Here is a 15,000-nt window from a genome sequence, read left to right as displayed (position 1 = left end):
AGGAGGAAGAGGAGGAGGGAGAGGAGGAGGGAGAGGAGGAGGAAGAGGAGGAGGAAGAGGAGGAGGGAGAGGAGGAGGGCGAGTTGAGGTTCACCTGGTGGAGGAGGAGTTTTTCTTCCATTGTCCCTTTTGTTTAGTGCTTCTTCGTTTATTTTAATCTGAGTGGACTTTAAATAATGGTTCATTGAATTAACACAGAAATAAACAAGAATCTCAATAAATAAAAATCAGTTTCCTTCGGAAATGTTGTTAAATAAACATAAATGCATGTTTATAACAGCTCCATGACCCTGAGCTGGACACTGAGTTCTCTGAACATTAGACGATGTGATAACTTTCTACAACATGAACTCAGGCCTGACCTCAGCGCCTCCTACAGACCGTGGTTCTCTCCTCAGTGAAGATGGAGATGGTCCAGAACGTGGTGGAGCGTCTTCCTCCAGCCTCAAAGGTCACATGTCCCTCCGCTGCTCGTCCACCTCCGCTGCTCGTCCACCTCCGCTGCTCGTCCACCTCCGCTGCTCGTCCACCTCCGCCGGCTGCACACTAATCCAATTCAATCCACTAATCGTTGCAGCCAGAACTCAATCACACCAGCTTGTGGTCCTTCACGGCCACTGCGTTCCTCTGGGTTACGTCACATCACGTTTCCATGAGACAGTCACAGGTTCTTCTCACCACGCTTCCTGATGGTGAGCGGCCAGATGTTCTCAGAGCCGGGGCGTCGCTCCCTCATCTGCTCTGAGATCAGCTCCTCTCTGACCAGCACTTACTGCACTTCTACCTGATGTCCTGCTCTTATTGAACAGATGCAGCACTTAGAACTTTCTTCAAGGTCTCCAGCTTCAGTGTCGTCACTTTGGATAAAAGCTCCTCGACCTGGGAAGTGATGCAACGTATTTCTTCTGTAGGAGGCGAACATGCAGCTTGTGTGAGACAAACAAAGTCACACGAGATATCAGAACTATAATAATGATGAAACTCTGGGATCTCTGCAGTAGAAACGTTCCTCCAGAGTCTAAACTGCTATTTTTTTCAAACACTTCATATCTCTAAACTTTGCACAACCTAAACTTAAAGGTTCTGTAAATCAATAAACCGTAATAAATGATCTAAAGTACACAAATGTTATAAATAAATAAAAAATACAATCCGACATGTTTTTTCTCCAAATTTTGCCAAATAAATACATAAAACTTAACAAACATAAGATTTCACTGCATACGATGAAATGTAATTTGACCATAAACAGAGGTTTTGACTTTCAGATGCAAAAAGAATAAATGTTCTAAGTCAGTGGTCCCAACACTTTCACGCCTCAGATCGTTTTTTAATTCCAAACGTCAGCAGAGATCTTCCAGCCTGATATCGTCCAGAAAACACACTTTCTGGCAATTTCTGTTAAAGGCTGAATCTACGAGCATAAATACACACAAAGAAATGCAGTTATGTAACTTTATCTATTCAATGCTCAATATTTAGCTTCGGTTCAACCATGTGTTCTGCCGAGTTCTGCTACTGCAGCACAATGTGTTTACATATAAGCTTTGCATGGATTACAGCTATAGATTTGACTATTCCCTTGTATGTAGTCCTGTGAACTCAAATAAATAAAGTACTACACAGTATGAAGCCGTTCATCTTCCGCTCCTGCAAATATTTCACAATAAAAACTACTTTTTAAACAAAAGAATTCGGTCAACAGAAACGCTGGAGTGCTTTTATTTTGAAACGCCTACAGAAAGTGTAACAACCATTTGTGTTTGTGACATAAATTCATCAGATAAAGATTAAAACTCCGGTGAACGATCGTTTTCTCTGTGAACCACAATGTGTATCTGTCTGAAACGGGTTCAGGAAGTGCTTGTGACACAAATTAAAAGCACTCCAGCGTTTCACTTTCTGAATCCATTAATTTGCTCTATCGGGCTTTGATTGTTATCCGCAGACCGGAAGATGCTCGTCTTCGTACCCTAGAGTCCTGACATTTAGTTTAGTCCAATCCGACTTGTATTGAGGGAAATGCAGGAGACAAACCAGAGTTACGGGTTCGACAGTGAAGACTGATCTCGATCGACGGGTTGAAGACCACTGTTTTTTTATTTTAGATTTGAACGATCATATGAATGATGTTTTCAGGGAAATCCCACATGTCACACGTCATGAAGTCGTCATGTTTAATGTGATGAGGTGGAAGAGAGAGGCCTTAACTTTCTGCTTCACAAAGAATGAATGTTGAAACGGTTGTGGTGGTTATTGGCTCCACGAGGAGGTGAGGTGGTTTGTTCCCAGGATCAAACACAGACTACTGAACAGATTTCCAGAGTTGTGGTGCTGATCGGGATCAGGAGGCAGATCCAGGAGTCTTCACTTTCTTGAACATTGGTTTTCAGCATTAGAGAATAATTCATGGATGTTAATGGTCATACTTAGAGGACTCTTATATATGAGTGTGCAGATCAAATCCTAAACTTGTGAGTGAAGTTGTAGTTTCAGTTTGATTAGATCAGGATCAAGGAACAAGCTGCAGCTCCCGACCAGCAGCAGCAGCAGCGTTAAGAAGAAGTTCAGCCTCAGTTTTTGTTCCGTGTTTGTGTCGCTGTTTGAACCTCCGAGTCAGACGCTGCTTTCAGTCGGAGTGTGTCTCCGACTCGCTGGCCTCCCGACGGCCTGGGTTCATACGGCAGTTTGTGGACTGAGGTCCATGAAGTCAATGAGAGTTCAGACTGAGAGGTTTGTGTGGGTCAGGAAATGAGATTAATCTGACTCTTGCTCGTTCTCAGTTCCTCTGTCCGTCTTCCTCAGTGTCCTCTCATCTCATCCATCTTCATCCATCTCTCTCACGCCCCCACTCTCTTTCCTCTCTGCTCCAACTTCGCCTTCCTCTCTCTTTTCTTCCGCTCTTGTTTTTCCATTTCTCCTCAGCAGAATGAGGCCTTTGTGTTGAGAAATGGGAGGAATGCCCCTCTTCCTCTTCTTCCTCTTCTTCCTCTTCTTCCTCTTCTTCCTCTTCTTCCTCTTGTCTTCGCTCAACTTTTCTTGTTGTGGCTTCTCCCTCCTTCAACCCTCCTCTACCTCTGTGTGTGTGTGTGTGTGTGTGTGTGTGTGTGTGTGTGTGTGTGTGTGTGTGTGTGTGTGTGTGTGTGTGTGTGTGTGTGTTGTTGGGGGTCCATTAGCTGGGATTAGGGACTGTAGGAGGGTTTTACAGCCCCTCTGTGTTTGGGGCTTTAATCTCCTCAGAAACAGCTAATCTAACTTCAGTGGCTTTAACACATACAGTGAACACACATGTTTGAGCGAACACACACACACACACACACACACACACACACACACACACACACACACGCACACACGCACACACACACTTCCTCTTACAAATATGTGACTTGTGTCTGTTTTCCATGGAAGCGTGACAAGAGTCCGATTCATGGCCGGACCCCAAACACAGAGGAGACTTTATCAGTCAAATATCTGACCAACAATTTCATCAGTCAGTGACAAACAACCACACGGCTGCTGCGTCACCGTAACATGAAGAGCGGCGAGGAGCAGCGGACGAGGGACATGAATCTGACTCCTAACATGTGGAAAGGTTGTGGGATCACTGGGAATATTTCAGTCTCAATTGAATCTGCGTCTTTGTGTCACCTGCAGTGAAAACACATCACAAATCCTGCTCCAGTCAAATGTAAAAAGAGACGAGTACGTGAAGCTGGAACAATCATCGATCTTTGTTTCCAAACATTTGATTCTTAACTGTGAGAATTTGCTGCTTTTCTTTCTCTGAACAAAGTAAAGAGAAAATCTTCAGGTTTTAAAATCTCTGAAAACGTGACCTTTGACCCTTGAGCTGCGTCACCTCTCGTACATTCTCACATGGACAGTTTAACTGGGCGGCTGGAGGAGGAACTCCAGAGAATGTGGAGAATATCTGGAGGTTTTTAATGTGAAACTGGAAGAACTCAAAGATCTCAGGATGAAGAAGAGGAGCCGTACACGTAGAAGACGAAGACGTCCACTTGGAAACACGAGGAGGTTCCAGATCTTTTGGTGATGAGGGCCGACGCCGGTGTGGATGAGCTGTAAACAACAACACTGATCTTTCCACAGCAGAGTTTATACGTCATGTCCGGCCTCCTGCTGCTCCACAGGCTCCGCCCCTCTACCAAGGCTCCGCCCCTCGCCTGGACGTTCCCACATGTTCCTGTTTGAACGAGTCGGACCCAACAACCTGCTGCTGCTGCTTCACAGACACTCACTACAGGAAATGACACAATTTTCTGGTCATTGTGGTGATGACATTTATCGATGCTTTTTTGATATACTCCAAAAAAATGAACAGCAGCAGCTTCCGTGTCTGATGATCATGTGACTCACACCCTCGTCCTGTAAATATATAAATATATTATTCAGTCCCTGGTTCCGTCACTTCGGAGCGAACCATCTGTCCGTCGGTCTGAGATCTGTGTTTCTGAGCTTTAACGAGCAGGAAAAAAAAACGTCTCCCCAAAAACCAGACGGCTGCTTCGACACACCGCCCGAGTCAAACCGAGGAGGGGAGACAATGGTGTGTGTGTGTGTGTGTGTGTGTGTGTGTGTGTGTGTGTGTGTGTGTGTGTGTGTGTGTGTGTGTGTGTGTGTGTGTGTGTGTGTGCGTGAGGGTGAATCGAGGAGATACAGGGAGTGGCACTGGAGAGAAAGCGATGGAGAGGGAGAGGTGTGGAGGGATGGAGTGGGGGATGGGAGAAAAGAAGGAGGGGCAGCGTGGGGATGGGGGAGAGAAATATTGCTGTGTGGTGCTGGAGTCAGGTGGTTACCATGGTGATGGGGGAACGACAGAAGGGGATGGGAGAGAGAGAGAGAGAGAGAGAGAGAGAGAGGCTGGCTTCATATACACACACAATGCAAATTGACATTTTCACCGTCTGATTGAATAATAGGATAAGCATCAAATCTCCTTTTAATTTAAACCTTCCTTCCTGTTCTCTGAGGGCGGGGGAGGAGAGGAGGAGGAGGAGGGATGAAGGAGAGCGGGAGATAGAGAGAGAGAGAGAGAGAGGTTCTTCCAGCTGAGTGGAGGAGAAGGAACGAGATCTCCCACCAGGGAGAAGTGTCACTCGGAGACAGAGTTGTGGCTGTTTGAAGGACACGTCTCAGGACGGTGGCCCAGAGGCACCGAAACCTCAAGAGCCAATAATAAGGAAAAGCAACGCAGAGAAGCAAACAGCTGAAGTGAGAAGCTTCCGGAAGAACAAAGCCGTAAAGTGAGAAAACACAGAAATACAGAAACACTGCCGGTCAAACAGAACAACATTTACACCAATGTCCTTTTTCTTGGTTCTAATTGTACGATTCACATTTTCTCATTGAACAACATTATATTCTATTATATATTTATACATTATTTATTCTATATCGTGAGTTCTGTGTGATCTGCAGTGTCTGTGTGACGGTGCCTTGCGTGGAACTAGTCTAAATAACGACGGGTCATTTTCTTCTGGTTACCGCCTCCGGCCTCAGCAGGTTGGACAGCACGTTCCCAGCTGAGTCCATTGACTCTCCGCACGAGGACCGCTGCTCATTTAAAGCTGCTCTAATCAACATCATCAATACTTTTATATAATAGATAAGTTACCCACAGCTTTAGGAGCATTGTGTCATCTGTTAGCGGGTGAGTTAACACAGGTTGGATGCTTTGAGTGAGTCGGCTTCAGCCTTTATGAGACCGGAGGCGATAGGAGCGAGCTCTGAGCAGCCGACCGGACGCTGCAGTGACCAGACGCTCAGGGTGAGCTGCTGAGCGTCTGTATTCAATTAGAAGAAAAGCAGAGAGGAATAGAAGCAAAATGAGAGTTAACATTGTTTTCCATCGCTCGCCCTCACGGATACGTTTCACTTTAAAACAAGAACAATCTCTGACGGACTTTCAGGGAGACTTAAAGAACGAAGTCATGATTTTAGTCTCGTGTTAGAATATGAGGAGATCAGTCAGCCTCCTGTGTTAAAATGAGGAAAGTGCAGCAGCTTGTTAAGTTAAACTTTCACAAAGAACAAAACCCTCGTATTTTATCTCATCAGCATCTGGACTTTGAAAAGATGGTGTAAGAAACTGGGTCTGTTGGAGGAAACAGTTTGTGGTCGACTGTGGCGTTATCGTTGTTCACATCTGAGTCACACTCAGAGAACTTTCAGAGTTTCTCAACAAACAATCCGATTGCTCAACATTCTACATCCAGAAGCAGAGAAACTCCAGAGAGCAGCAGTTCTCCCTCATGGTTATTTAATACAAATAATTCTTTATTCTTGTAATATTACGAGTTGATTTTCAATCGCGACTTTATTTGCTTCCGATCTGTGTGAGCGAGCGTATGTGTTGCCCGGGCCCTCGAGCACAAACCCAGGTCTCCATTCCAGGGGCCAGAGCAGTGTGGATGTCAGGCGTAACCGTAGCAACAGGCATACGTTTTAACGGACTACGGTATTAGTGTCGCCTAACACGCGCTGCGATCGCCCGACAACGTTATAACCAACGCTACAGTACATCCACCTGCACTGGGAGCGTTGGTATGTTTTTTGCACTGAGCAGTTTGTCCTAACGCTGCTTGGTCACATTCTCTTTTATTCTCTTCTGGTTTATGTTAAACTGTTGGTCGAGTTAATTTTTTGCATGAATGAGAATAAATAAAATCTTGAATCTTGAACACACTGCTGCCTCCATCACGACGACACGTTTGCTCTACTGGTTTCTCAGAGAAGAGGAAGAAGAGAGTGTTAATGGCGTCGGTTGACTGCCGCCGCTGGTGACACATGATCATGTCACGTATTGATTGACTTTGCAGCCGTCTCATTGGCTGAGGCCTGGCGCCATTGTTCTGCATGTATGGCGATTAGAGTCGACATGTTTTCATCCAGACTGTTTACTATCGTAGATCGGTTACACGACAGACTAAGAGGATGACATCACTTCCTCCCTGTGTCACATGACCTATATTTAATGTTATTTCCCCTTTAATTCACTGACGGTTAAATTAGTGTCAGTGGCGCCTCTGGTCTGTCTCCTCGGTGTGTTTTGTGTGACGGCAGTGATGGATGTGCGGCCGTGGGTCTTGTATCCACCGCCCATAGCGCTCCGTCACACCGAGGCCCGTCCCAGCTGGTGCCACTCGCCCCCCCGGCTGAATCTAATAGAGCCCAGAGGAGGCGGGACGCCACCCAGAGCGGGAGCTGCTGTTTGTCCAGGAACATACCGTCACTAATGATCCAAGTCACAAACACACACAGGAAGCTGGCTTTGTGTGTGTGTGTGTGTACAGTGTGTGTGTGTGTGTACAGTGTGTGTGTGTGGGGGGAGGGTAGGGGGTAGTCCAGAGGTGGCAGAGCAATGTCACGCCAATAAGAGCTGATTTGAATGTGAAAGGCGTCGGGATGCTGTGGGACCAGTGGGGAAACATTCCCCCCGTCCCATCTGAACAGCGAACACACAGAAACACACAATGGCTTCATTCTAAAGTCCGACAGACAAATGAACATTTCTATAGACACTACAGCTCCGACAGTCGACTAATGAAGCATCAATCAACACAACCTAATTAGCTCATTTTAATGCATTAATTGCTCGAGTCATTTTTCAAAGCACATTCTATATTTCAAAGATTCTCCAGTTACAGCCTCTCGGGGGGTTTTTCTTTATCTTGATTATAAACTGAATATCTTTAGGTGTCGGATCTTCAGCTGAACAAAAGAATTTTAACACATCGAAAAAATTTGATATTTAGAAGAGATATTTTAAAAAAGGAAGCGGCTGACGTTAAAGACGCAGGCGATGAAAGACTGATGGATTCATTCTCTTCTTTTTCTTTGTCTGTTATTGTTTCTTTCCAAGTTCAGATCAACGAGATTATTTTTCTGACACAAGGAAGTTTAGTTTAGTTTCATCAGCTGCTCTCTGGTCCAGTTTTTGTCTTTGTCGCATTATTTTCCCGTGGATTCGTTAACTTCGTTAAGAATCCTTGAATCTTGAAAAAAAAGATTATAAGAATTTGTGTTTCAAATAATAAATGTACAAATCTTTGTATAAACGCTCAAGTAAATGCTCACAAAGTACAGCTAATGTTATAAGATCTACAAATTAAGATGGATGACATGACAGCTCCAAAGAGTGAAGCCAGAGCCCCCTGGTGGCTGGCAGAAGTATGGGTCCTGAACCCTGCCTCCTCCATGTTAGCATACGGGGCCCAGACTAGAAATATTCTAAATACAAGTCAAATACATTTAACATATAATTTCAGGTAGTTTTTATCACACTGACGTTTGTTCAAGTGTTTGTGTTTCTGATCAGATTTAATGATGTACAATCAGGCATGATTGACAGCTGATACTGACTCACGATTGGTCGAGCAGCAGGACGGCTGCACCGCGGCTCCGCCCCTCGATCACCACTGCACAGCGTCAGTATCTGGGTTGTTCTGGCTTCACGTCGTCCATCTTTATTTACAGTCTACGGCCTGGACATTCGAACCCGTCACCAGTGTTAAGTGTCTCAATGAAGGGGGGGGGGGAAGCTCTTCTCTTACTCCAGCTCTGCTTTTATGTTTGAAGCTGATAAGATGGGGGAGTTTTCAAGCCTCCAGCAGTTTTACAGACATGTAACTGGTGTAGAGAGCGAGAAGCTGAGAGGCAGGAGACGAGGAGGAGGAGGAGGAGGAGGAGGAGGAGGAGGAGGAGGAGGAGGAGGAGGAGGAGGACGTGAGGCCTGTCAGTGGATGTGTTTTGTTCCAGGGTCAGAAACCTCCTTGTGTTTATTGAGTTATTTATCTCCCCTCATCCACAGGGACTCCAGTCTAGTTATCCACAAAGGCAGCTGAACACAGACGTGTGTGTGTGTCTGTGTGTGTGTGTGTGTGTCTGTGTGTGTGTGCGTGAGGTCATTCACTATAAATAATGGTGACTTATGTGTAAAGGTGTCATACAGCAGGAAGAGCCCCTGGTCAGTCACCAGAGGAGATGGGACTGGGTGCTGGGAGCTGATCACGTGTCACGTGTCCCATGATGCTCCAATTTCACCAAAACCAGGATCTTTCTATTAATTAACCAGGATCGGCAGAAACCTGATGTTTGAATTCCTTGATGGAAAAATGAAATTATATTTTGACTGACCTTGGTCGGTGCGTGTTAATGTTAATGTTAATAATGTATATGAGTTAATTATTAGTGTATAAATGTGATTTATGGGTTTCACACTCACATCATCTCCTCACAGACACATTTACCTCAGTGGTGCTTTATTAAAATGACACTTACATTACATATTCATGAGGCCTGATGTGAAGGGCATCAGCTCGGCGATCTACACACACACAGACACACACACACAGACACGCACACACACACACACACACACTTAGTTGAAATCATCTGTAGGTTGCTGACCCCTCCTCTTTGCTTGAGGCTATAGCATGGTCAGCATTCAGTGTGTGTGTGTGGGGGTGGGTGTGTGAGTGTATGTGTGTGTGTGTGTGTGGAGTCGTATATGTGAGATGTGTAATAAATAATGAATTTAGGTGAATTTAGGTTTTGCGGCCAAGAGGGAGGGACAAACTGAGAATAGCTCTTTCTCTCCTCATGTTGTGTGTGTGTGTGTGTGTGTGTGTGTGTGCGTGTGTGTGTGTGTGTGTGTGTGTGAGTGCGTGTGTGTGTGAGTAGGGGGGAGTATCCTCTTCTGTCTCCCCTCCCTCCCTCTTTGCTTAATCTCTCCATCCACACTTCCCACTTCTTTGCTGCAGATCGGAATCTTTCCATGAATTAATTTCTCGCTCTGTCGCTCACTATTCGCCCCCATCTTTACTCTGTGACCCCCCCTCCCCTCCCTGTAGACGTCCCACCTGCACCAGCCCCCTCCTCCCCCTCCTCCCAGTGGACCGGCCGCTCCACCTGCCTCTGGCCTCTGAAGCCCCTCAGGTTCTGTGGGACGGCCCAGGACCCTGGAGGTGGTGGTGGTGGGGGTAAATGAGTCCAGTATGTTTAATGTTCACTTGAACAGAACAGGGACAGAACAGGGACAGAACAGAGACAGAACAGGGACAGAACAGGGACAGAACAGGGACAGAACAGAGACAGAACAGAGACAGAACAGAGACAGAACAGGGACAGAACAGAGACAGAACAGGGACAGAACAGGGACAGAACAGAGACAGAACAGAGACAGAACAGGGACAGAACAGGGACAGAACAGGGACAGAACAGAGACAGAACAGAGACAGAACAGAGACAGAACAGGGACAGAACAGAGACAGAACAGGGACAGAACAGGGACAGAACAGAGACAGAACAGAGACAGAACAGGGACAGAACAGGGACAGAACAGGGACAGAACAGAGACAGAACAGGGACAGAACAGGGACAGAACAGAGACAGAACAGGGACAGAACAGGGACAGAACAGGGACAGAACAGGGACAGAACAGAGACAGAACAGGGACAGAACAGGGACAGAACAGAGACAGAACAGGGACAGAACAGGGACAGAACAGAGACAGAACAGGGACAGAACAGGGACAGAACAGAGACAGAACAGGGACAGAACAGGGACAGAACAGGGACAGAACAGAGACAGAACAGGGACAGAACAGGGACAGAACAGGGACAGAACAGAGACAGAACAGAGACAGAACAGGGACAGAACAGGGACAGAACAGAGACAGAACAGGGACAGAACAGGACAGAACAGGGACAGAACAGGGACAGAACAGAGACAGAACAGGGACAGAACAGGGACAGAACAGAGACAGAACAGGGACAGAACAGGGACAGAACAGGGACAGAACAGAGACAGAACAGGACAGAACAGGACAGAACAGGACAGAACAGAGACAGAACAGGGACAGAACAGGGAGACGTGTCGCCCACAGGCTCTGAACTGCAGCCCTGAAGCTCGTGGAGACGTTTGACAGCTCAAATAACCAAACGTGTTTCATCATTTTGATAAAACACCTGGTGAACAACAACGTTCAGAAAGTCCGTCTCCGATTGAGAAGAACTGGAACGATAATGGACGGTGGCAGTTGATGCTGAAATGAAGGAGTGAATAATACCGATATATTCGCCGCTAACCGGAAATGTTATAATAAATAAAAAGAAAACACAAATACAACCAAATATGTAGAACTTGAACAAAGAAAATAAACTTTTTCTTTACGTAAAGTATAAATATAAAATATAATAAGAAATATAATCACGCCGTGATAAACCGGCCGAGCAGAACAGAGCACCCCCCCCCACACACACACACACACACACACACACACACACACACACAAGATCTGTTATTGTTATATTAAATGCTTTGTTCCACTCTGTGCTTTAACTGTAACTGATATATAACATTATATATCATAAGAAGTTATATATCACACTGTAGATTATAATTTGCATTGTATGTATAACACTTATTTAACATTTCAAGAATTCTAAAAATAATAATAATGATAATAATAATTTCCATACACTACCAGAGAAGTGCTTTACATGATTGAACAGGAATAAAATAACAGTTAAAACATTACATTGCAGCATTAAAACAATAATAATAAGACTTTTTCATTATGAGTTCTAAACCAGTTATATGTGAATATAATGGAAACATAACGCTGAGTGGGGGGGGGTGAATCCGAGGAGTTAAACATGAATCGTTGACGTTCCAGTGAGTTAAAGTCCGACTCGATGGTTGCTGCACCAACAGGACTCGACTGCTCACTGACGGATGTTTCATCAGGAACCCCCCATCCTTAACTCAGCACCGCAGTCGGAGGTTCATGAATATTTAAATGAAAGGAAGTCCACATGAATAATCTCTTATTTTAAACAACTGCAAACCAGAGTGTGAGCGTCGCCGTCACCAGGAGCGTGTCATCACTGAGGCCCGGAGCATGCTGGGAAATATACTTCACCGCCCATCGTTCATTTCTGCACGTCTGTCACAGTTTCTGTCTGTGTGCACGACACGAGGGAACCCCTACTGCTGGTCATTATCTTTACCCTTACTAACACACACACACACACACACACACACACACACACACACACACACACACACACACACACACACACTCTCACACACACCTGCCCCAGGGCCCTGAGGCCTGCTGTTACCTGCCAGGTAATCTACAATAGATTGGAGAGGAGGTGTGTGTGTGTGTGTGTGTGTGTGTGTGTGTGTGTGTGTGTGTGTGTGTGTGTGTGTGTGTGTGTGTGTGTGTGTGTGTGTGTGTGTGTGTGGTTGTGTGTTTAAGTGACCATGACACAGGAGAGATGTGTGTGTGTGTGTGTCATAATTGACAACAACAGCACACAAGATTGGTGAGAATCCAACAACAATAGGAGCTGAAATGGGGTCATGTATGTTTCCTTTGTGTGTGTGAGTGAGCGAGTGAGGTAGAGAGAGAGGGGGGAGAGAGAGGGGGAAAGGTTGCGTAATTATTGGATACAGGAGGGGTCTGCATTAGCCAGCTGTCACCCCTGTATTTTGTGTACGTGTGTGTGTGTGTGTGTGTGTGTGTGTGTGTGTGTGTGTGTGTGTGTGTGTGTGTGTGTGTGTGTGTGTGTGTGTGTGTGTGTTTAGGGTTAGGCCCCTCCTCCTCAGTCCTCGCCCTCAGCTGCAGGACGTTCAGACCAGTTTGTCGTCGTCAAGCAGAGATTATTTGAATCTTGAATTTTCAGAAACCTCTGCATTAATGTCGGAGCTGAAGGAAGTCGCACACTGAGCCTCTGTGGTCGATTCACATTACTGTTGATTTGCATCAGAACAAAATCTGATGTTTTGAGGTGAAGTGAAACAGAAACATTCAACTCAATCTTTCCCTCGTGTCTTTAGTCAAAGGGCCGTCACCTGAACTCAGCCTGAGTCCAACCCGTTCTCTGTCCTCACTCCTGAAATGATCTGTCCTTTTCACAGACAGACAGGAAATCTCCAATAACAAGACGAGGGAACAATAAGGATGAAGAATCTGTCTCTGCTTGTTTTCTCATGACCATAAAAGGAGGCGGCTGCTCGGAGGATTTAGGTTTTGCCACAGCTGGTTATTTATAGAGTTTTAGAATTTAAATTTTGAAAGGATCAGAGCAGCTTTAGCGTCGCAGCGTGTGATCGCTCACTTCAGGCAGAAACAAGGAGATGACCAAACTTGGCGTGTTGAGGTGTCGGGCCGGTTGTGGCCAGGCGGCGATACGAGGGAACAAAAGAGAGAAAGCTCTGCTCCATCTGTGTTACCCCCCTCACCCCAGCACCACCACCACCAACCCAACACCCCCACCACCCCCGACACTCCTGCTGTCACGGGTCAGTGTTCAGTCACCAGGCAGGAACAAAAGAGAAGATGTTCAGATGAAGGGAAATGAAGCTGATGTGGCAGAAACACACACACACACACACACACACACACACACACACACACACACACACGTCTTTGTAATGTCATTAGAAGAGTAGATGTTTCCTGCATCTTTGATCTCGTCTTTATCAGATGACCTGATCCCTGCCTTTGACACACACACACACACACACACACACACACACACACACACACACACACACACACACACACACACACACACACACACACACACACACGCACACACACACACTATTAACTGAGTATATTTTAATTTGTAGGTCAACATTAATTCAGGTTTCCCTCTGGAGTAAATTAATATTTGTCTTGTTGTGAGATGATTTATGTTTGGTGAAATTAATGATTTCTTTGCTTTCTTTTCATCTCCTCTTCCTCCCCCTCATCCCTTCTTTGTTCTCGGGGTCCCCCCCCCCTCTTCCTCAGCAGCAGCAGCAGCGACCTGACGGAGACACAGCCTCAGTCTGAGCAGCACACACCCACTGAGACACACCGTGGTCCCTGTCTCTGGGCTGGAGGGTCCCCGGAGTGTGTGTCTCAGAGTTGTGCGCGTGTGTGTGTTTATGTGTTGATGAGTGTGTGGGAGTCCTGCATCACTTTTGATGGGACATTGAGAGATGTGTGTGTCACAGCGTCGCTGGATGGGCTGTAAGGGCCCGTGTCCCCCGCCTCCCCTGATCCTCCTCCTCCCTCTGGCCTTCCTCTCCCTCACGCCTCCCTTCGCTCAAGGAGCCATAAACATCCCCAAAGACTGTGAGTACTCCCCCGACCTAAAGTTACAGTGAGAGGCTGCTTTCTGGTTTCCAATTTCCAATTTCAAATTTCAAATTTCAAATTTCAAATCTTTCTTTAAAGCATATGTCATTAAACGCATGTTGCTTTACACAAACTCCAAACTCCCGCAAATGATGTTTTCTGTACGAGTTGTAAAAAGTCTTTACACAGAAACTTTGTGACACAACACAAAACATTTTCTGGAGTTTGTCTTTCACATTTGAAGAATGCAGCAGGAGATCTAACCTTATTCTTTATGTGAACCACAAAACACATGTGTGAGTTGAACCTTAATCAAGGTAATAAATAAAAGACTGGACATGTTCCTCACATGTTCCTCACATGTTCCTCACATGTTCTTCACATGTTCCTCACATGTTCCTGACGTATTTTAGATTCTTACATTTTCTTGTCTTGTTCATTTATCTGTAATTATCTGCTCTTTGTTTGAAATTATCTCAAAAACAAACCAAACAGATAAAGATATTCACACAAGCACAAAAATAAACACACACTTATCCACACTAACCTGATTAGAGAGAACTCTGACGCTGGAGGTTAAGTTCAAAGGTCAGGAGGCCTCGATGGTCCCAGAGGAGAGGAGGAGGAGTCGGGTTCAGCTCTCGACCTTCAGCCGACGACCTTCTCCCCTGGGCGTGGCAGAGAGAGGAGGACAGAGAGGAGGAGATGTAAATGAGAGAGAGAAAAAGAGATAGATGAGAAGAGACAGCGAAGGAGAAAGAAAAGTGAAGGAAGGTTAGAGAAGGAGAGAGAGAGAGAGAGGAGGGAGAGAGAGAGAGAGAGAGAGAGAGGGAGAGAGA

At 45.7% G+C, this 15,000-nt stretch overlaps 1 protein-coding gene across 4 annotated transcripts in view; it reads left to right on the top strand.

Moving 5' to 3' along the window:
• The window catches only part of LOC118111584 (neural cell adhesion molecule L1.1), a 36,994-nt gene that overhangs the window by 2,007 nt on the left and 19,987 nt on the right, over nucleotides 1-15,000 (top strand). For 3 of the 4 annotated variants that reach the window (XM_047340216.1, XM_035160287.2, XM_047340214.1), the window contains exon 2: nucleotides 13,835-14,158. In XM_047340216.1, coding sequence (XP_047196172.1) covers nucleotides 14,023-14,158 — 136 coding nt within the window. In that variant the 5' untranslated portion in view covers nucleotides 13,835-14,022. Of the gene's footprint in view, nucleotides 1-13,831; nucleotides 14,159-15,000 lie in introns of all 4 variants that reach the window. The other variant, XM_047340215.1, reaches the window with a different exon arrangement.

The sequence above is a fragment of the Hippoglossus stenolepis genome, chromosome 6, assembly GCF_022539355.2.
Source record: "Hippoglossus stenolepis isolate QCI-W04-F060 chromosome 6, HSTE1.2, whole genome shotgun sequence".
Taxonomy (NCBI): Eukaryota; Metazoa; Chordata; class Actinopteri; order Pleuronectiformes; family Pleuronectidae; genus Hippoglossus; species Hippoglossus stenolepis.
This window is presented reverse-complemented; position numbering and strand designations above follow the sequence as displayed.